This window comes from Poecilia reticulata, chromosome 22, assembly GCF_904066995.2.
Source record: "Poecilia reticulata chromosome 22, P_reticulata-male-v2, whole genome shotgun sequence".
In the NCBI taxonomy this organism is placed as follows: domain Eukaryota; kingdom Metazoa; phylum Chordata; class Actinopteri; order Cyprinodontiformes; family Poeciliidae; genus Poecilia; species Poecilia reticulata.
The window spans coordinates 6,464,322-6,487,011 of record NC_088851.1 but is presented as its reverse complement, the minus strand read 5'-3'; the positions used below and the strand labels follow the sequence as shown (position 1 = coordinate 6,487,011).

General features: G+C 38.4%; 1 protein-coding gene and 1 long non-coding RNA gene across 8 annotated transcripts; both read left to right on the top strand.

Moving 5' to 3' along the window:
- The first annotated feature begins 1,917 nt into the window (after nucleotides 1-1,917).
- Nucleotides 1,918-4,974, top strand: LOC103458284 (uncharacterized). Of its 3 annotated transcripts, none has more exons than XR_014085749.1 (4): nucleotides 1,918-2,175; nucleotides 2,253-2,368; nucleotides 2,440-3,115; nucleotides 4,433-4,974. It is a non-coding gene; the product is annotated as an uncharacterized LOC103458284 (long non-coding RNA). The 3 variants fall into 3 exon arrangements; XR_014085748.1 differs by having other exon boundaries at nucleotides 2,253-2,582; nucleotides 2,743-3,115; XR_014085747.1 differs by having other exon boundaries at nucleotides 2,253-3,115.
- A 24-nt stretch (nucleotides 4,975-4,998) lies between these two features.
- On the top strand, nucleotides 4,999-22,173 carry LOC145549946 (uncharacterized). Of its 5 annotated transcripts, none has more exons than XM_081602963.1 (3): nucleotides 4,999-5,371; nucleotides 10,757-11,954; nucleotides 20,695-22,173. In XM_081602963.1, the coding sequence occupies exons 1-3, from the start codon at nucleotides 5,146-5,148 to the stop codon at nucleotides 21,734-21,736; spliced, it is 2,466 nt and encodes an 821-aa protein (XP_081459089.1). In that variant the 5' UTR covers nucleotides 4,999-5,145; the 3' UTR covers nucleotides 21,737-22,173. The 5 variants fall into 5 exon arrangements, with proteins under 5 accessions (XP_081459089.1, XP_081459086.1, XP_081459087.1 ...); XM_081602961.1 differs by lacking the exon at nucleotides 20,695-22,173 and adding an exon at nucleotides 5,826-5,892 and having other exon boundaries at nucleotides 5,282-5,371; nucleotides 10,757-13,143; XM_081602960.1 differs by lacking the exon at nucleotides 20,695-22,173 and having other exon boundaries at nucleotides 5,002-5,371; nucleotides 10,757-13,143.
- The last annotated feature ends 517 nt before the right edge of the window (nucleotides 22,174-22,690 follow it).

Below are 22,690 nucleotides of genomic sequence, written 5' to 3'. Positions count from 1 at the left end.
CAATCAACCTCATTCACTGCTGTGTTAATGGCAGACAAACAACTTATCGTTACAAGAAAACTGTTTATCTGCCATCATATCTAAAAATATATTTGTGATAGTTTTCTTTGTAAAGTAAAATGAGATTGAAACTGATTTTACATTTTCAGTCTAGCTAGCCTGTTGTGAATGATAGCTAGACTGAGCATTCACAACAGGCTGTGCTAGCTGCAGCATAGCACAGAGCAAGGGGGAGGGAGGATGAGCAGCCACATGAGATGGTGATTGACAGCACTAAAACCCACCTGATTGGTTGAAAAATGTGAAATACATTTTTCACAGATTATCTCTCATGCCATACTTTCACAACATAATGACAGTTTTAACAAATATGTAAAATATACATTTTTTTTTTTTATAAAAGTTACATACTGCAGCTTTAATTTCACTCAGGAGGGGACGGGTCAGGAGGGACATGGCAACAGATATCTGTAATTTAAATGCAAGCCAAGGTAAAACAGTTTGGACTGGCTCTAGTCCAGACAGGAGGCTGTTTTTATTGTCATTATGTTAAGATTGTTTGATTTTCTGTCAGTAATAAATCTATTGTTTTTGTTGTGTAATTGCAAAAAGAGCAAAGACAGAGAAATTCCTATAGACTCCCTGGAATGATGCTAACTAGCTTATCATTGAACACAGTGTTGCTCACCCTTTTCACTGGGAAAGAGGTTAAAGGTTATGCTGGTATGGTGGTTAGAGCTCCTGCTGACTGACTCATCTGTTGTTAAGTGTGGTAAAAGGTACAGGGACAAATTAAATATGTAAATATGTTGGTAACTTTTCCCTTAATTCATTAAATGTCAGTGAAACGGAGGCAAACACTATTCTGTCGCTAAGCTAACTATGCTAAGAGGCTGAAAATTTCACACAGTCTACTCACATCGGTCGGAGAAAAACTAGGTAACAACTTGACACTCTTGTCTTGTTCTCTTTTTTTCTTTTTGAAAACTTGACTATTGTTTTTCTTAGAAACTGCCACAGTCGTTCAGTTCTTCTACGGACTGAACACTGTTATGTGAACTAACAGTTAGTTCACAGTTAGTCATTAACAGTTAGTTCATGACCCGGGTTGGGGGTCATTAAAATTGTTTTGTAGTATAATTTTTATCGTCTTTCCTCAAATAAAGATGTAATTTATTTATTTATTTATTTATTTATTTATTTATTTATTTATTTATTTATTTATTCATTCACTCAACCATTAGGCAATAATCTCATGACTTGAGTGTTATTGTTTCTGTTTTTGATTCTATTTGAAGGAGTAAATGTTGGACTCACATAAACATTTCCCCCGGCCTTATTCTTCTGGCCTGTTCATGTTTTACAGCAACCAATTAGAAAAACAACAATCTTTGGAAGGAAAAAAAACATGATTATTTTCCTTTGCTTGCTTGTCTGATTAACTGTGCACAGAATCCGTTCTGTCCCACCTGGATCCAGCTAATGCAGAGGAGGACTGAGGAACATGTCCCTGTTTCAGTTCAAGGACCTGAAATCCTCTCATACCAAACGTGATTGAGAGTGAAGTTGTTGCAGGGACCGCCAGCTGGTCCCCTTCAGTCCTGGCGTCTTTGAAGGAGAGAGAGCGCCATCTTGTGTAAACGAGCAGCAATTGCTTCCTTTTTCACTGTGTGGGTTTGGGTTAAAGAGGAGAGGTGTGTGTGTGTGTGTGTGTGTGTGTGTGTGTGTGTGTGTGTGTGTGTGTGTGTGTGTGTGTGTGTGTGTGTGTGTGTGTGTGACTCATTCATCCTCAGAATAAAAGCCTAAGCAGGCAAGAAGAGGCCAGTCAGACTTTTTAACCACACACTGATGAACATGGACACAGAGACAACAAAATCCCTGTCCTAAGAGAGGGCTTCCTGGTGAAGAGGGTAAGAACATCTCATTATTATTATTATTATTATTATTATTATTATTATTATTATTATTATTATTATTATTATTATTATTATTATTGTGGTGGGTGTTGTTCCACCCTCCCCCACTCTGTGCACCGGGCACCGTTGATTGGTGGGCGGGGCGAATGCCTTTAAAGTTGGGCGGGCCGCTGAAGGGTGCATGCGTCTTTGTTCTCCCACTGTTGCTACGGTCGCGGCTACATGTCGGCTTGAGGGTTTGGGCGACTCCTCTGCAATCGTAAGTGGCAGTTTTGCTATACGTGGCTGAGATTATGGTTGGTTTTTGGGTGCTACACCGGTCGTGCGTTTCTGCAGTGTTGCTCTGATGGCGTTGCCGGCTGCAGCTGGGGGTTGCTGTGGCGTGCGGCTTCCGTCTGGTCCTCACCTGCTGACCCGCTTCCTCCCGGGTTAGGCTGTGTTTCCACCCCTGGGTAAGCTACCTGCTATTTAGCTTTTGATTTGTTTTATCTGGATCCATCGTGAATGGGTTTTTCTGTTTCAGGCAACTGATTGTTAGGAGCTGCAGTGCTTTGGAGCTCTGCTGTCTTGTCTTGCCATTGTTTGTTTTGGCCGCTCTCAAATAAACCCGTTGCGGATTGGACCGGCTGTGTGGGCGGGGCGTTACTCCTCTGGCTCCATAGAAGGGTATTTGGAAGCGGATGACGATTTGTTCCATTGTTTTATAGTTTTGTTTTGTGATTTGAAGTCACTAATCTGTTTTTTTTTTGACTAATTTCTTTTGCATTGCATGTTTTATTTCTTTTGGAATAATTGATCTTGTCTGTCCTTTTTCCTTTTGTTCCAGGGACCGAGTAGAAGGCCTGAAGCCTCGTTTTTAACGAGAATCGTTTTAAAGAATTGAATAAAATATTGTGCATTGAAGAATCTGTGTTCGGGTGCATCTTTTTACTTTTAAAAAGATCACCACCTGCTGGTCACATTATTAAAACGTATCTGAAGTGTAAATTTTAACTCGGATTCCCCACATAAATGAGTTTTTAAAATGTATACTCAGGGCCACATAGTTCACAACTGGAAGGCCCGCTGGTTTGTGCTGACGCCCGATAAGTTGCTGTACTACAAATATGAAGGAGGGAAACGGGATTCATGTCGGAGAGGGAAAATCCTGCTGAAGGACTGCCTCATAACATGTCCGTTCCTGGAGTGAGAATCGGCGGGTGAGTTGTTCGGGAACATAAACACACTTTAGAAAGGAAAATGACTAAATTTACACAACAACCAAATGGCATCAACTTAAATTTGGATGAAAGTAACATTAAAAAAACAAGAACATGGTTTCACACTTGTACATACTGTTATACATTGTCTTCTTTCTTTGGTGTGGATGGGTAATTTCCATTCTGAAAAATTGACGTTTAAGTGGAAAAACATTAAGTTCGCACAGCCTTTATTTCTGTTATGATTTCTTGCTTTCAGGTAATTAAAACATTTAAGAGTATATTGGATCATATCAACATTTTAAAAATGTGAACTTCATAAAGTGTGTTTAATACTTTGCTGAAAAGTTGTTGCAATCTAAAAACAATAGTTTAAACCAGGGGTGCCCAAAGTCGGTCCTCAAGGGCCGGCAATCCTGTGCGTTTTAGTTCTCTCCCTGGTGGTGGTAACAACCTGAACAGCAAGTCAATGTTCCTCTTAGGCCTTCTAACGAGCCATCATATGATCCAGGTGTGTTAAACCAGGGAGAGAACTAAAACATGCAGGATGCCGGCCCTCGAGGACCGACCTTGGGCATCCCTGGTTTAATCTGACTGAATATTTAATTTTCTACAGAAGTACCTGTAGAATATCTAATATTTAAATTTTTTCCAATAATGACACAATGCCATAATTATCAAGGTTATTGTAGAATTCGAATTTCATGCTAATGTTTAAATGTAGCTAGTCTATAATGCTGAAGAACGGCTGCCTAGCTTTGCTAGCTAATTAGCAGGTAAAATGTTAACAGTATCGCAAGTGTATGAACTCAATTGTAAAAACATTACCCGGTTTGGGGTCATTAAAATTATAATATAGAATAATTTTCTATACACCCATCTCCAGGTAACGTTCCGGGCGAGAGGAGGGGTCACCGCCTCTCGCCCATTGATCTTTGCAAATAGCTTGCAATTAAGTATTAGCAAAGATCAATGTAATTTTCACAGGTGGCAGAGAGCTGTTAGCAGCTACTGAAATAACTAAAAAAAAGTTACTTTTAATGTAACTTACTTTCCAAATCAAGTAATCAGTAATCCAAGTTACTTTTTCAACTAGTAGTCCAATGAGTTACTTTTTCAAAGTAACTATGCCATCCCTGTTTTTTTTTTTTACGCCACCTGCTGCACATCCACACCTTCAATAATATTTATTGCCACAGCAAGGTTGTTTCTTTTGTCCAAACCCGACCTCCTTTGTCTGCCAATCATCAAAGCTCACGATTTGCTCTTTTTTTCTTTTTCTTTTTTCCTTCTCACTATCTTTTGTTCAAACTCCAGACCAAGCATGGAGTGGATCACTTTTTGGAAGCCTGTTTCAGAGAGGAGAGGGATGAGTGGGCTGCTGACATCACCATCGTGGTCAACAAGAGGCTTTGTGGCCCATCAGAACTCATTTCATGCACTGACAGTTTGACTGAACATGGACTCCCTTCAGAACATTCTCACAAGATTGGACTTGAGAGACTGATCTGTATTATTCTATCCTGTATAGAGAGTGAGGGGTGGATGTTTACCTTAATACACATGATCAAAATGTGATATGCACTAATTGTACATTTTTATTAATGGTTTTGCATTCTCAAATATATCTATAGATAAATATTTGACAATCCCTCCAGTCAATGTCATTGTGATAAAAGACGACATTGTAACTGATGCTGTTTGTTTCAAATTATACTAACCAGTTTAACTCCACCTATGTAAAAGCTTCAGGAATATATAAAAAGTTACTTTTAATATTCACTATTAAGTAATTTTCTTTCTTTATAGTTAATATTAATTGTATAATATGAATATAGTAATTGATTGTAGGAAGTGTGGTCGATTGTCTTCAATAATAAAATTTTTGTCTTAGTTGTATTTTTCTCTTTTCTGCTGCAGGTGTCTTCTATTACTATGAAAAGATTTTACGTTTTTCAAAGAACTGGCACTATGAGAACTCATTAGATGTGATGCTCGTTTTATCCACAAGGTGGCGGTAATGTAATAACATGGAAGCTGACAGTCATAAAACCCCGAAGAAGACAAACGTTGAATGTTCCAGCGATTCTCTACATCTTCAGTCCAGCTTAAATGAGTTTATCTGCGAGCAGTTTACTGCTGAAGAAACATTCACAGCGTTTAAAAAAATGATCGTCAAGTCGGAGGAAGAGATGGATGATCAGCGCAGACTGCTGGATTTCTCCCGGACTCCCTGGATAATCTTACACCGAATAGGTAGGAAACACCAGCGTTTGGACGCAGGTTACGGTCTTAATGTAGAAGGTTTCTGTATGAGGATCATTGGGGCCTGTCCATAGCATTACATAGGACTGCCTCCCATGTAATGCATGGCAGGTACCTATTGTTCTACACCTAATAGAATGTCTCTATTTATATATATATATTTTTTTCTTTTCTTCCATTACTGTTAATGCGGCTTGTACCGCTGCGTGCACCCCCACAAAAATGGTATCAAAACGTGCGGCTCGATGCGCCTAGAAGGGAGCTACTGTTTTTATTGGGTATGGGAGTTATGATGGTGACGTAAAAAGCGAAATTTCCAACTGCCGAAACGCAGAGTGCAACTGACACCAACTGCCTCTCTGTTAGAGTGAGAAACGGAGAGCATTTTTGACCCCAAAATAATTTTGAAATTGCTCTCATGGCTGCAAAAATTGCTCTATTGCAGGGGCGGAGCTATCCCGGGCCGGGCCGGATGGGGGCCCGTGTCTGGAGGTGCCAGGGAGGGACGAATGGTATCAGGTAGCTTAAATGTCTGATTATAGACGGAGAAAGTGCGCCCTTGCCTGTTGAGAAAGGTGTATTTAATGTTAGTTACCTTCCCCAATGGAATATATACTAGTCAGCCCCAATGGCTGTTTCACTCATGGTTTAGCTGAAATGCTTCCTGGGTAAAAATCAAAAGACCGTGGTACAACCCCCGCCGTACCGTCCCCATGCTTTATTAACCCCGCCGCCAGGATAAGCATTGCTTGTTTACATTTCTATGGAGAAAAAAAATAGCTTTTTTTTTGTTTAAAGCCGGGCTGCAAGCGTCTTAGCATTTCACTAGCAGAGCAGATGTATTACTACATGATAGGTTTATGGTTTTCCGTCAGTGGGGTATCTGCACAGGCGATGTCAGGTATCCTGATCGTGTTTGTGGAACTAAAATTCACAGATTTCCAAAATCTGAAACGGAAAGCCTTGCTTGAATCAAAGCTTGTGCACGACCACATTTGCAGCTCAACCGTCGTAGGATCAATAAGAACAAAGGAGTGTCTGCTGGCGTAAGTATTATTGCTTTGCTTTCTTTGTGTATAGTGAATGAAAAAAATAAAGTCAATAATAAACACATCCATTATGAAAACCTTTTAGCCAACTACAGCATAATGTCAGTACCGATACAACTTCTACACCTTGAAGCCTGTCTGTTACACAGTCTTACGTTAGCTGAACAGATCAATATGCAATGTGTACCGTATCTGACATACATTAAAATTTTATTTAACCTGAAAAGGCTTTTTACTAAACTGTAATCGCGTTAGCCATGCTAGCACCGAGTGTGTATAAGCCATAGGCACATTCGAACCCTCAAAACTATGAATGCCAGACTTACCCAGCCTTGCAAGAACAATAGCCATCAGCGATCTTGTCCACAGCTATATTTATGCTGAGGGTCTGAGGATCTGCTGTTTTCCTCATCGACTGGTAGCATTTAGCTGCAACTCGCACAATGTTGGAGGCATTGCGTGGCTAAAACATCTTGATGCCGTCCAAAAAATAAGGCATTAACATGTGGGTTCCCCTGTCCGTTGTCGTGGCTGATATTTTGTGAAAATCAGGCAGAAATGCTAAACTAATCGACTCAGAAATACTGTGCAGAGTCAGTCGAAACAAAAAATTCCATAGAAGCTAAGCTCTGTGAGGAGGTTAATGTGAGACATGAAGTCACGTGGGACTTTCGAGGGGCGTTTCTGGGCGGAGCTTGGTAAAGTCCATTCAGAGGTCGCGGTGTGGAGCGGTGAGAATGATTTATCTTTGTGAACAAACAATTATATGCGGCGTTTACATTTCAACACGCTGCCCAGCGTGTGGCTCTGTGTGTGCCTTCCCTGTAAAGTTTATGTCTGTGGTCCCAGTTGGCCGGAGCGTTTGTGGATAACGAGCAGCGCTAACCTCATCATGCAGGTTCAGCTTTCGCGCTCTCCTCGGAGTCACGCATCACGCTAATTTCATATTATTTTATTATTATTTGAAGTATTATTTTTCCGGTTACACAATGCATCAAACCATATCAAATGCGTTGTTTACTTAGTTAATGCGCCCGGAGATATGAGAAACTCGACCAACCAGCATAGTTTCTGTGACGCTTATTAAAAACTCAACGGACACGAAATTAAAAAGCTACTAAAGCCAGATTAGCAGCATTGAATTAAATCTCCCTTTTGTTGAGCATTTCTGCGCAGTGCAGCGGATTTACTCATCATACAGGGGCTGTACCAGGGTGGATGAGGGCTGGAGCAGAATTTGACTTAGGGGCCCCTTTTGTTGCTAAAAATATTAGCGCCTCTAACAGCTTCTGTGTTAGATTTAGTGAAATATGGGAGAAGGGAGTAGTTTAATTGGCCAGCCTAAAAAGCAATACGTTATAATTGCAGCTTACTAAATTGTATTTGTAAATTCAAAGATTAGACTTTGAATTTACAAAGTCTAATCTTTGTAATCTGCTTGTTACCATAACAGATTGTTGCTATGGTAACAAAATAATTTAACTATGCATATTGTTCTTTGAATTTTTACAAAGTAAACTTGCCAGCTCCTTAAAATCTTGTATTTAAATGTTAAACAATTTATAATCATTTAATTTATGTATGCCTAAACAATTGAATCAAATTGAACAGCATTGATAATCTCAATAAACAAGTGTTACATTTATGTATCTGTGGTCCATTTTAAAATATTAGCGTTTATGGGGACCCTGAAGCCCTGGAGGGCCTGATGGAGCCGCTGACTTAATTTGGATTAAACGGAAGTGAAAATGTGTTGTTTTTAGACTAGTTGTAGGTTTAAATAACATTTTATAGTTTTACATTTCCTGTCACCTTAACATCTTTTAATACAAAAACACACGCGGTCCATAGCGTTCTGCACATAGACATAATATAAGAGTAGACCCCGCATTGGCTGCTCCAGCGCAGGAAATACAGCGGCCATCTTGGAGCGGTACTAACCTCCTACTTTGCTCAATCAAAACAGCAGATGATGCCTCAACACTGAGGGATATTGTTGTTCGGATCTATGGATTATTGATGTGAGGGCTCCACAAACAACATTTCATAAGTGAGATGGAAATATTATTGTGTATATTTAGTGATTGGAATATTACTTTACTGTATTTATGTCCACCGGTGAGATACCAGCTAATATTAGCTACAGTGCTTGGTGTAATACGGGTTCAGCCCCGCTATGAAGGCTAACCGAGATTCCGTAAATCTAAAAAAATTAATTATTCTCTAACATTGACTTTATCTGACACAAGAGCCTATATTAGAAATGAAACAATGGAACAAATATTATAATACTTATATTATGTGTTATAACATTCACCAGCAAAGTTTACACAGGTGGTACTATTATTTATAATTCTTTCACTAGTAAGATACATCCCAAATCTTCCGTTTTTGTTTTGAAAGTTTCATAAAGACACGATGTGAGGAAGAAGAGGGAGATATCTATAAAGAGAGACGGATTCACTGCAGCACGGATGAATCTCACATCGGATTTTGGACTCGATCTCAGCTGCTGAATCTCTGAAGCTAGAAATCGTCAGCTGAAAAACATATGTTTATACATACATGTAAACATGTATCCAATATATATTATTCAGTATTAATCATTATTTATTTGTGCCATTATTAATCATTATTTATTTGTTTGTATCGTTATATAAATATGTATTGATATTTATAAATAATTTATTAAATAAATTATGAACGGCTGTGTGCTTTTTAATATGCTCATCATAAATCAATATCAAAATATTCCATTCCTATTCTATTGTTATAGCCACTAAGGATATTTAAATATGCTGAACTATGTATTAAAAACATACTTAAATAATACAATTGTTTATAAATGTAGCTTTGATGGATGTTTGAATATGGTTTCCAGTAACAAAAAAGTGTGTTATGATCGATTAAATGCGCTGATACGTCATTGTGCCTGCTAAACACATAACGCTGAGTGGAGTACCGATCCAAGATGGCCGGCGTTCTGGGGTCCTTTAGCTCCCGCCACGAGAATTTAGCTGACCTTAATATATCCTGCGTTTTATTTTGGTTATTATAGTAACATTTAGTGTTTATGTGTGACAGGCGTCTCTATCGGACAGTTATGTATCGGTTCAATACGGGACGTGACATTTAACGGTATTTTATGGAGGGGTGGGAATCCTAGTCAGGGGTGCTGAGGTACAGTTTTAGGGCTAGATACGTCCCTTCTACATACATTATCAAATATGTTATTGTAAAAACAAATCACTTCGTGGTGAAATTGTGTGTTTTTGATATTATGACAGAAATTATTACTAAAAAAATAAAATAAAAAAAAATATCAGCTCCACTGAGGGGGCACCTTAGTGGCTTTGTGGCCTTAAGCTGCTGCTTAGTTTGCTTTGCCTTGGGCCGTCCCTGTATACATTTTTCCTTAGTGATGTGTCGAGTAATCCAGGAGGATTTTTATGAAGCTCGTAAAACGGAGAACTCACCTGAACCTGATCACAGTTAAAAGTTTTTATTTTTTAGTCATCAATTGTCCCTGGTGACGTAGCGAGTAACAAGCCAATCACAACTTTCTCTCTCTCCTATTTGTTTCCAGTTTTATTTTTGATCCAGCCATTGTTTCATACAACCAGATTAATCAGACTTTATGTATCAGAATCACAAATATCTTTTACTTGTTTATTCATCGGAAGGCTTCATGTTGTTTTCACGTTCCCTATTTTACATATATTGTCCCCTTGATGTCACAGTGGAGCATATGAAGCACAGCGGTGAATTGGCTCAAGAGTCCAATGATTGGATGGAGTTCCTCTGTGCTTCATGAAGTTTCATCTCACATCACTAATTTTCATTGTTTCCTCTCCTGCTGTGGTCAAAATCCACAGTCCATCCCAGTGCATGCTGGTCCGATTTCAGTCCCTATACTTACAGAATATGGACCCACAGTTCTTAAAACCCACAGGGTTTGTTACTATTAACTTACAAACCCTCATGTTTGTAAATAAACCCCAAAGATATAAAGTGAACTAAAATAAAATTTTATTGCAAATAAAAGTAATAAAAATAGCTCCAAATAAATAATATCTTGAAATAATACAATTTACTGTTAAATGAACAATAGATACAATTAATTTTGTAATAAAATATACATTTTTAAATCCGTTCATTAGAGAATTCTCCAAATGTCTGCTAGATATGTCGACTGATTTGTCTCTCTGTCTACGCTTTTGAATTTAAGTGGGTTTTTTTGTTAATTGCTGTCTTAAACGATGAAGGTTTTCTCCTATTTACTTCAGTAAAGTTAACAGTTTCTCTTTTCTTCTGTTTTCTTGTCCAGATTGCCTGCAGTGTAACATTTATAACCAGGAGAGGAGATCCACTCTGGACCAGGACGAGTTAAAACCTCTGCAAGTGAAACAAGAACAGGAAGAACCAGAAGTTCATCAGATAAAAGTGGAAGAGAAAGAAGTTTACTGCAGTCAGGGTGAAGAACAGATTGAATTAAAACAGGAAACTGATACCTGCATGGTGGTCCCTGTTGATGAACAAACAAACCAAACTGAATCAGAACCAAACAGGAACCAAGACATCTCCCAGGATGTTGCTGAAGCTGAGAACCGAAATGAGGAAAGAAGAAAACCTTTCTCCTGTGCCATATGTGAAAAATGTTTCCCTGTCAAATCTGTTTTTGATGCTCACATGAAAACTCACACTGGTGAAAAGCCGTTTTCATGTGTGAACTGTGGAAAAAGTTTTATTAAAAAACGGAATTTAACTAGTCACATGATGATTCACACTGGTGAAAAGCCGTTTTCTTGTGTGAACTGTGGGAAAAGTTTTAGTCGAAAACAGGATTTAAGTAAGCACATGATGATTCACACTGGTGAAAAGCCGTTTTCTTGTGTGAACTGTGGAAAAAGTTTTAGTCTAAATCAAAATTTAACTAAGCACATGATGATTCACACTGGTGAAAAGCCGTTTTCATGTGTGAACTGTGGGAAAAGCTTTAGTCGAAAACAGGATTTAACTCGGCACATGAGGATTCACACTGGTGAAAAGCCGTTTTCATGTGGGAACTGTGGAAAAAGTTTTAGTCACAAATTTAGTTTAACTCAGCACATGAGGATTCACACTGGTGAAAAACCTTTTTTATGTGCGACCTGTGGAAAAAGTTTTATTAAAAAACGGAATTTAACTAGTCACATGAGGACTCACACTGGTGAAAAGCCGTTTTTATGTGGGCACTGTGGAAAAAGTTTTAGTCACAAATTTAGTTTAACTCAGCACATGCTGATTCATACTGGTGAAAAGCCGTTTTCATGTGTGAACTGTGGGAAAAGTTTTAGTCTAAATCAGAATTTAACTAAGCACATGATGGTTCACAGCGGTGAAAAGCCGTTTTCATGTGTGAACTGTGGGAAAGGTTTTAGTCGAAAACAGGATTTAACTCGGCACATGATGACTCACACTGGTGAAAAACCATTTTCATGTGTGAACTGTGAAAAAAGTTTTAGTCGAAAACTTAATTTAACTCGGCACATGATGATTCACACTTGTGAAAAGCTGTAGAAATATTTTCCATGCATGTCCTATGTTACTTAGAGATCCGGAACCATGACACATTTTCCTTCAGATATGTTTTTTTTTCTGGCATATTATGTATCAAAAAACAATAATGATAAACTGTATGTTGTTTTGTGAACATCCAGTTTGTGTCAAACTGTATGTTGTGTGTGTACAACGTGAAGAGCAGAGGGCTCAGTACACAGCCCTGAGGAGAGCCAGTACTGATGCTGATGGATGAAGAGGTTTTGTGGCCCACTGACTATTTCATGCATTAACAGAGTTCGACCGGACATGGACTCACTTCCAGAACATTCTCACAAGATTGGACTTGAGGGATTGATTTGTACTATTCTGTACAACAGGGAGAGTTTATTATTTTCTTTCTCAACAAAAAGTATAATATATAGAATGGTTGATTGTTTTCAATAAATGTATCTAAAAATATTTTGGATAGTTTTGTCTTTGAAGTAAAAGGAGATTGAGACTGATTTCACGTCTTTCGAATTATATTAAGTAGTTTTACTCTACCTAATTAAAATCTTTTCAAATGAAATAAAATCCATTTGTACTTTTAAAATAATACAAGATTAACCACAGACTAATTCTCATGCATTGATTGCACAAAGTACTTGTGATTGTTGCCTTTTTCTCTATCTTTAAAACTGTTCTTTTCTGCTGTAGCTGTTATATTACTGTCTTTTTATTAAACTATTTTTATGTAGAAATGTGTATTTTAGAAAGAAAAATATTACATGTAAGAATAAAAGTTTTGAGTTTTCCTTCAGTGTATGTTATGCCTTATACTTGAACCCAGCAGATGGTGGCCGTACACCTGTACTGGTTGTAGTCACTGTGGTTCCTGTAACTGATGGTTTGCCGGTTCGAACTCCCCAACATCCATCTCACTTGTTGAGTCCTTGAGCAAGGCACCAAACCTACCTAACCTGCTGTTAGAAGTCTGATGGCGTTGATTGTTAGCAGCTTCTATCAGTCTATCAATGTAGCTTACCACCGTCATCTTGTAAAGCCCTTTGACATCCTCTGCACTACATTAATTGCTATACATGCATTTGTTTGGGTTGTTTTACCTTTTTCTTGGTGCATCACAGCCGCTGTAGTTTCTGAACATTCAATAAACTACAAACTTGGGACTAATTACCTCGTTAGTCTGTGAGTAGATTTCATTCACAACAAACATGAAACACGGCAAATACGTTTAATTAAGTATTTAACAAACAAAAATGGCTTCTACTGCAATAATTGTGTGAAATTAAATTAATTGTCTAATATAAAAAAATAGTTTGGTGCTGTCGGGCTCAGTCTGAGAGGCTTTTCCTTTATTTAGGCTTCTTATTTAGTGGAAATATTGATGTTGAGACTTTCTCCAAAATAATAACCTTTTTCAACCTTTAAAGCTCCACTGTTGAAGCTCTAACATTCACAAATGACAGTCCATATACATTCATAAAATCCAGTCCAACATCTGGTTTCATTCCTCTGGGTTATGTTGGAGGAAAATCATCCCAACTTCAGAAGATGAGCTTTAACCTAACAGAGCTCTGTGGTTCCTTCTGTCAGTATGAGAGTCAGGGTGAGGAGGCGCCATGTTAGGAAGAGAAGTCGAAGCTGCAGGATCTTCAGAACAAACAGGTCATGATGCTGGGCTACTGATTATCCCTCTGTCTGGACATAGGATCAATAGAACCAGTTTAAAAGCTAAAATTAATGGTTATAAACCAGACATGGAAAACTGGGATGCACTCCATGCCATGATGTTCAGAATTTAGGTCTCATGGCATCTCAAGGTGTCAACAATGCATTGCATTGAAGGACATACAGCTTTATTTTCTAGCAATTCAAGAGCTACCAGCTTATATATATTATATATATCCATCCATCCATCTTGCACCCTTGTCCTTTAGTGGGGTCGGGAGGGTTGCTGGTGCCTATCTTCAGCTAACGTTCCGGGCGTGAGGCGGGGTCACCTTGGACAGGTCGCTAGTCTGTCGCAGGGCAACACAGAGACACACAGGACAAACAACCATGCACACACACACTCACACCTAAGGACAATTTGGAGAAGCCAATAAACCGGACAGTCATGTTTTTGGATTGTGGGAGGAAACCGGAGTACCCAGAGAAAACCCACGCACCCCTGGTAATAACACATAATATAAGTTTTATAATTTATGTTACATTGTTTCATTTCTAATATAGGCTCTTGTGTCAGATAATCTATGTCAATGTTAGAGAATAATAAATTTTTTTAGATTTACAGAATCTCGGTTAGCCTTCATAGCGGGGCTGAACCCGTATTACACAAAGCACTGTAGCTAATATTAGCTGGTGGACATAAATACAGTAAAGTAATATTCCAATCACAATATATACACAATAATATGTCCATCTTACTTGTGAAATGTTGTCTGTGGAGCCCTCACATCAATAATCCATAGATCCGAACAACAATATCCCTCAGTGCTGAGGCATCATCTGCTGTTTTGATTGAGCAAAATAAGAGGATATACCGCTCCAAGATGGCCGCCGTATTTCCTGCGCCGGAGCAGCCAATGCGGGGTCTACGCTTATATTATGTCTACGTAGTAGTTTAAAAAGCTACTTAGAAGGAAATACAGCGACCACAACATTCTTCTAAGGAAATATGTTGTTCAAAAGTCCACTGGTCAGAACCAAAACAGGTAGGAAGAGGTGAAGAGAAGCAGGGTTTGAAACAATAAAACATGTTATCGTAACAAACTTTTTATTTTATTTTTCTTTATGAAAATGGTAAGTAAATATTTGCGTTTTTTGCAAACAGTTCTAAACATTAAATATTTGGATTGAATGCAGGCATCATAAATGCACTGGAAACAAAAAAGAACTAAACAGGGCAGAGGCAGTGCAAAAAATGGAGCATGGCCAACTAGGGGAGATAAGAGATAGAAAGAATAGAAACAATATGAGCATGAAAAATATCATGTATAAATATAGAAAAATAATGTAAGTTATTCATAACAAAATGTCTTTGTTGCAGTGAAAGAAGAGCACTTCTAATGCAAATAAGATCAGAAATAGAGGCGTTCGAAGACCTAAAATGAAGGAAAAGCCATGAAATAAAACATGTCTAATTTTGAAGTTGGACATTTGTAATTGTTTAAACGAGTACATCTCATACTAAGAATAATTTGCTTATTCGTTTCACTCAAAATGTTTAGCCAGGTACACACGAATACAAATAAATACATACGAATAATCTATATGTAGATATAGTTTTGGAGCTGCAGAAGACCTAGTGTGATCCAGAAGCAAAGAAAAAGGACTGAAATCACCCTTTCTCATAACAAATCAGAAAAAAGTTTCACAAATCAGATACAAGTTTCACAAGTCCCAAACATGGTTCCAAATATTCTGCTCTAAGAGCAGAGTAATCCAGTCTAGGTTTGAAGTGTCTAGGTGTTGTAGTTTTTGAATTAGAGCAGTTCTAGTGTGATCCAGATGCAAAAAAAAGTGGTAAAAATCCATCTTTATTTAAGTTTCAACAAATCAGAAAAAGGTTTCACAAATTACAAACATGGTTTTAAATGTTCTGCTTTTAGAGCAGAATAATCCAGTCCGGGTTTGAAGAGTCTAGGTGTTGTAGTTTTTAAACTAGAGTCGATTAAAGATGCGGAACGTTGTGAAAAATTAGGTGGAATCGCCCTTTAGCCATTTCCCGAATCGGAAACGACCAACCTTCAGCTTCGTGATGTGATGATCTTATAATCCAGAAGGTGGCGGTAATGCAACAATATCATTGCCGACAGTTATAAAACCCCAAAGAAGAAGAGAACGACGAGGAAGCGGAAAGAAAGAAGATGGCACTTGGTCTGTTTTGTTGAATGTTCAAGTGTTTCTCTAAACAGGTTTATCAACGAGCAGTTAATCCTGTTGAAGAAACAGTCCCAGAGTTTAATCGTGAAGTCCGAGAAAGAAATGGATGATCAACGCAGACTGCTGGACTTCTCCCGAATTCCCTGGATAATCTTACACCGAATAGGTAGGAAACACCAGGGTTTGGATGGAGGTTAAGGTTTAAGTAAACCAATCAATAAATTAAATTTAGAAATTAACCCTCCTGTTATGTTCGTTTCTGAGGTATATCAATAATGTTCGTGGGTCAGTTTGACCCGGGGAGTGTTTTATCATGCAATAGTGTCAGGAACCAAAAAATTCCTCCAAAACATTTTTTTAACTGATTATTAACTCTAATACTAACCATCTCAATCAAAATTTGTGCAATTATGTTTTTTATTTCTCAGAAATTAAGGATTAATGACGACAATTTACTCAATTACTCATTTGGACATAAAAAATGGGATTTACATTTTTTATGTAAATCCCATTTTACATAAAATGGGATTACATAAATCCCATTTTATGTAAAAAAAAATGGGATTTACATTTTTTATGTCCACTGAAAAAAACCTAGACACAAAAAAACAATAATTTCCTTGAAAGTGATCTTTGGTAAAAAAAATTTATATTACATTTAATTTTTTTTTTTCAAAGGGTGATCTTTATAATTGAATTTGAGACACACGTACTGTTCCGGGTCAAATTGACCCGCCAATTAAAATCAAGATAAATGAGTCATGCAGAGAGTATTTATGTTCCCCTCCACTTCTACTGAGTGTCCACTCAGTGTGGGTGGAGTTTACCACTGTTCCCGTCAAAAGTTGTATGAACACCTGCTTTCTCGCAGTTCATTGTGAAGTAAAGAGAGTAGGGAGAAAGTGGGTTTGTGTGTGTCTGCGTGTGTGTGTATGTGTGTGTGTGGTGTGTTGTGTTTGTGTGTGTGTGTGTGGTGAAATAAGGTTCATATCTGTAAGGAAACAAACAGAATCGGACATTTTAAATCTTTTTTGGCACTTTAACTTGACTGCCGGGTCAAATTGACCCGAACAGTATCGATGTAACAAGTATACGCAGGGGGGGCTGCAAATGTGTAAAATGAATAAATGTTCAATTTATATGTAGAGTTCACCTATTAAGACAAATAGAAAAGGTTTCATGTAATAAAAATACTTGCAACTATTTTTAAAATATTTTTAAACTTTGAAACGGGTCAATTTGACCCACAACATAATAGGAGGGTTAATAAAATGCTAAATGTTAAATTAGGCATATCTTTTGTAATTCCAGATTTAAATATTATGAGAAATAAAAGAATAACAGATAAATTGATAGTATATACAGCAGTGACGTGCGGTGAGGTTCATTGCTGGTGAGGCTGACTGACTGACTTACGACTTAAATGACACAATGCATGTTATTGGACGTACGGAAATTTCGCGCAGGCAAACAACGCTGGGGGGCAAAAAGACTAATAGCCGCGTTAACTGTGACCCTTTTTTATTTGACTAATTTCATATTTTAAAAATATTTTTAAAAGATGTTCATAAAATGTATTACCTCAGGCGATCATCACATTTGTTACCTTTAATGTTCAATTACATAAAATTCTAGGACAGGATCTATTTCATTACATGTTCACTTACCTGAAATATGTTAAATACAACAAATATTTACTTAAAGTGTAATCTATTTTATAAAATTTACTTGTCACCTTTATTGTTTAATTACACATTAAATGTTTAAAGATGGGCTCTTTCATCTGGTTTGTATCGTGATGTGGTGAGGCGGTGGACCCAAACGCAGCAGGCCGTAGACGTACTTTATGTGGATGTTATTTTAATGAACAAAATAAATCCAAAATACGGGGAAAACAATAAAATCCACAACACAATGAAACAGGAGACACGAGGGATAACAAAGGTAAAGACTTGCAACGTGGTGAGCAGGTTAACAAGCTGGACTGGCGAGTGGTGACTGAAAAAGAGGAGCTTAAGTACTGGGAGGTAGTAATGGGAACAATGGCCTAGCTAGGTGAGAAGAGTGACAGCAGGTGTGAGAAATATATATATAATGTAGTACAATTAAAAAGAGAATATATCCAGAATAAGATTTGGACATACGTGGTGCACCTAAAAAAATGCCACCACAGTGGACATTGGCAATCCAATGTCCAAAAAACTGGAAGCTGACATTTATGGTTTGTTTTTTTTTTCAAATTTGGTGAGCAAATAAAGATCAAACTTGTCATTGTTTTTGGCGTCCGTCAGTCCGGTGTCGCGGGGGCAGCAGCAGCTTCAGAAGGGAGGCCCAGACTTCCCTCTCCTCAGCCACTTCTTCCAGCTCCTCCGGGGGAACCCCAAGGCGTTCCCAGTCCAGCCGAGAGACATAGTCCCTCCAGCGTGTCCTTGGTCTTCCCCGAGGCCTCCTCTCAGTTGGACGTATCCGGAACATCTCACCAGGGAGGCGTCCAGGAGGCATCCTTACCAGATGCCCGATCCACCTCAACTGGCTCCTCTCGACGTGGAGGAGCAGCGGCTCTACTCTGAGTCCCTCCAGGATGACCGAGCTTCTCACCCTGTCTCTAAGGGAGAGTCCAGACACCCTGCGGAGGAAACCCATTTCGGCCGCTTGTATCTGTGATCTTGTTCTTTCGGTCATGACCCAAAGCTCATGACCATAGATGAGGGTGGGAACGTAGATCGACTGGTAAATCGAGAGCTTCGCTTTTTGACTCAGTCCTCTCTTCACAGCGCCCGCTTCACGGCGGACGCTGCCCCAACCCACCTGTCTATCTGCCACTTCCTTTTTCCCTCATTCGTGAACAAGATCCCCTCTTCTGCTCTTCTTCCTCTTCTGCTCTGGTGAAAAGCCTAAAGTCCAACCCAGTGCATGCTGGTCCTACACCAGTCCCTATACTTTTTTTAAATTTTTTATTTAGAAAGACAGATTTCCATTACAATCGTTAATTACAACTTAACCCATTTAAAGTTGTACATAAGGATAGAAGCAGAGAGTGAAAGTAATTTTGTACATACATACTGCCTTTCTGGTATTTTTTTTTACAGACTGTTACTAATTTTAGTTGTGAACGATAACAAAAATGAACAACATTGGACAAAAATGGGGATTGCACCAACTCAAGCAATAAAGACCACATGAACATAAAAGGGCAGGACACATAATTCACAAGAATAATCAAATGAAGTCAGATCTAATTGGTTTTACATACTCAGTCCATTTGGTCCAGATCTTATAAAATTTGCCTATTTCAAATTGGAGGGAAAAAGAAATCTTTTCCATAGCATAAATCAGGTAAACAATCTCAATCCATTCATCCAGTGGCGCAAAAAGTGGGTATGCAGGGTATGCAACGCATAGGGGCGCAGCACCAGAGGGGGCGCCAAAACCCCGTCCGGAGGGGGCGGCGCGCCGATGACGTTTTCCCGTACACTAATGCGCGCCTTACGCATTAGTGTACGACTGTGTGAAGGGACGACGTCCCGTCCCTCGGTCGGGCGGGGGGGGGGTGCTGAGTGAGCGTCGCTCCTTCACCCTGACGTCCCGTCCCTCGGTCGGGGGGCGCCGATCTATGTTTTTGCATCCACCTGAATAATGTGTAGTTGCGCCACTGCATTCATCAATAGTGGGTGGGTCTGGTTTTAGCCATTTCCTTGTGACGGCTTTCTTACTGTCTGCCAATAGAATAGCCAGCAGTTTTTTGTCCTTATTGGTCCATGAGTCTAATTGTAGGTTGCTCAGGTACAACGCTTCACATTTGAATGGGATGTTTACATTGAATACATTTTCAATATGTTTGTGGAGCTCTTCCCAATATGGTTTTATTACCTGGCAATCCCAAAAAACATGAAAGTGGTTGGCTCCCTTACACCCACAGAGTCTCCAGCAGGCGTCTCAGTTTCTTTGATATCGTCTCTGAATGGGCGTAGCAAAAAATCGTGTAATGTACCAGTCCCTATACTTATAGAAAATGGACCCGCACTTCTTCCTGTCTACCTTAGAGAAGTAAATAATAGTTCAAACAAACAATTGTTAACATACAAATAAACTCTGTAAATAAACCACCAAAATATAAAGTCAATGAGCAATAAAAATAAAGAATACCTTCAACATAAGAAATACTCAAAAATAATAAAATGTATTTTAACAATAATGCCTAAATTTCTTTGGGCATCTGTTATAAAATGAATAATTTCATAATAAAGTGATTTAAAAAAAAATCTGATTGTTTTGTGATTTCTGTCACAAACAATGGAAGAATTCTCTCATTTACTTCAATAAAGTTAACAATTGCTCTTTTCCTCTGTTTTCTTGTCCAGACTGCCTGCAATGTACTATTTATAACCAGGAGAGGAGATCCACTCTGGACCAGGACAAATTACAACCTCTGCAGGTGAAACACGAACAAGAAGAGCCAGAAGATCATCAGATAAAAGAAGAGCAGGAGGATCTAAAACACCAACAGATAAAAGTGGAAGAGAAAGAAGTTTACTGCAGTCAGGGTGAAGAACAGATTGCATTCAAACAGGAAACTGATACCTGCATGGTGGTTCCTGTTGATGAACAAACAAACCAAACTGAATCCGAACCAAACAGGAACCAAGACATCTTCCAGGATGTTGCTGAAGCTGAGAACCGAAATCAGGAAAGAAGAAAACCTTTCTCATGTGTCATATGTGAAAAACGTTTCACTGCCAAATATACTCTCACTGGTCATATTAGAACTCATACGGGTGAAAAGCCATTTGCATGTGTGTACTGTGGAAAACGTTTTAGTATAAAACAGGATTTAACTAGTCACATGAGGATTCACACTGGTGAAAAGCCATTTCCATGCGTGAACTGTGGAAAAAGTTTTCGTCACAAAGTTAGTTTAACTCGGCACATGATGATTCACACAGGTGAAAAGCCATTTCCATGCATAAACTGTGGGAAAAGTTTTTGTCTCAAAGTTAGTTTAACTCGGCACATAATGACCCACACAGGTGAAAAGCCATTTCCATGCGTGAACTGTGGAAAGGGTTTTCGTCTAAAACGGCATTTAACTCACCACATGATGACTCATACAGGTGAAAAGCCGTTTTCATGCGTGACTTGTGGAAAAAGTTTTAGTCTAAAACAAGATTTAATTCGGCACATGATGATTCACAATGGTGAAAAGCCATTTTCATGTGGAAACTGTGGAAAAGCTTTTAGTCTAAAACAAGATTTAATTCGGCACTTGATGATTCACACTGGTGAAAAGCCGTTTTCATGTGTGACCTGTGGAAAAAGTTTTAGTCTAAAACCAGATTTAACTCGCCACATGATCATTCACAATGGTGAAAAGCCGTTTTCGTGTGTGACCTGTGGAAAAGGTTTTAGTCAAAAACAGCATTTAACTAGTCACATGATGATTCACACTGGTGAAAAGCCGTTTTCATGTGTGAACTGTGGGAAAAGTTTTTGTCACAAAGTTAGTTTAACTGAGCACATGATGATTCACACAGGTGAAAAACCATTTTCATGTGTGACCTGTGGGATAAGTTTTAGTCGAAAACAGCGTCTAACTAGTCACATGTTGATTCACACTGGTGAAAAGCCGTTTTCGTGTGTGACCTGTGGAAAACGTTTTAGTCAAAAACATCATTTAACTAGTCACCTGAGGATTCATACTGGCGAAAAGCCATTTTCATGTGTGAACTGTGGGAAATGTTTTAGTCTAAATCAGAATTTAACTAAGCACATGATGATTCACACCGGTGAAAAGCCGTTTTCATGTGTGAACTGTGGGAAAAGTTTTAGTCGAAAACAGGATTTAACTCGGCACATGATGACTCACACTGGTGAAAAGCTGTAGAAATATTTTCCATGCATGTCCTATGTTACTTAGAGATACGGAACCTTCAGATATGTTTTTTTTTCTGGCATATTCTACATCAAAACACAATAATCGAAAAACAATAATGATACTGTTTTGTAAACATCCAGTTTGTGTCAAACTGTATGTTGTGTGTGTACAACGTGAAGAGCAGAGGGCTCAGTACACAGCCCTGAGGAGAGCCAGTACTGATGCTGATGGATGAAGAGGTTTTGTGGCCCACTGACTATTTCATGCATTAACAGAGTTTGAGCGGACATGGACTCCCTTCCAGAACATTCTCACAAGATTGGACTTGAGGGATTGATTTGTATTATTCTGTACAACAGGGAGAGTTTATTGTTTTCTTTTGTTTTCACCAAAAAGTATAATATATAGAATGGTTGATTGTTTTCAATAAATGTATCTAAAAAATATTTTGGATAGTTTTGTCTTTGAAGTAAAAGGAGATTGAGACTGATTTCACTTCTTTCAAATTATATTAAGTAGTTTTACTCTACCTAATTAAAATCTTTTCAAATGAAATAAAATGCATTTGTACTTTTAAAATAATACAAGATTAACCACAGACTAATTCTCATGCATTGATTACACAAAGTACTTGTGATTGTTGCCTTTTTCTCTATCTTTAAAACTGTTCTTTTCTGCTGTAGCTGTTATATTACTGTCTTTTTATTAAACTATTTTTATGTAGAAATGTGTATTTTAGAAAGAAAAATAACATTACATGTAAGAATAAAAGTTTTGAGTTTTCCTTCAGTGTATGTTATGCCTTATACTTGAACCCAGCAGATGGTGGCCGTACACCTGTACTGGTTGTAGTCACTGTGGTTCCGGTAACTGATGGTTTGCCGGTTCGAACTCCCCAACATCCATTTCACTTGTCGAGTCCTTGAGCAAGGCACCAAACCTACCTAACCTGCTGTTAGAAGT

Bases quoted from the DNA above. Each gene is read 5' to 3' on its own strand.
- LOC145549946 (XM_081602963.1), top strand. From the start codon at position 5,146: ATGGAAGCTGACAGTCATAAAACCCCGAAGAAGACAAACGTTGAATGT. The intron at 5,372-10,756 runs GTAGGAAACACC...TTTCTTGTCCAG, and splicing joins GATAATCTTACACCGAATAG to ATTGCCTGCAGTGTAACATT. The intron at 11,955-20,694 runs GCACATGATGAT...GGATTTAACTAG, and splicing joins CGAAAACTTAATTTAACTCG to TCACATGAGGATTCACACTG.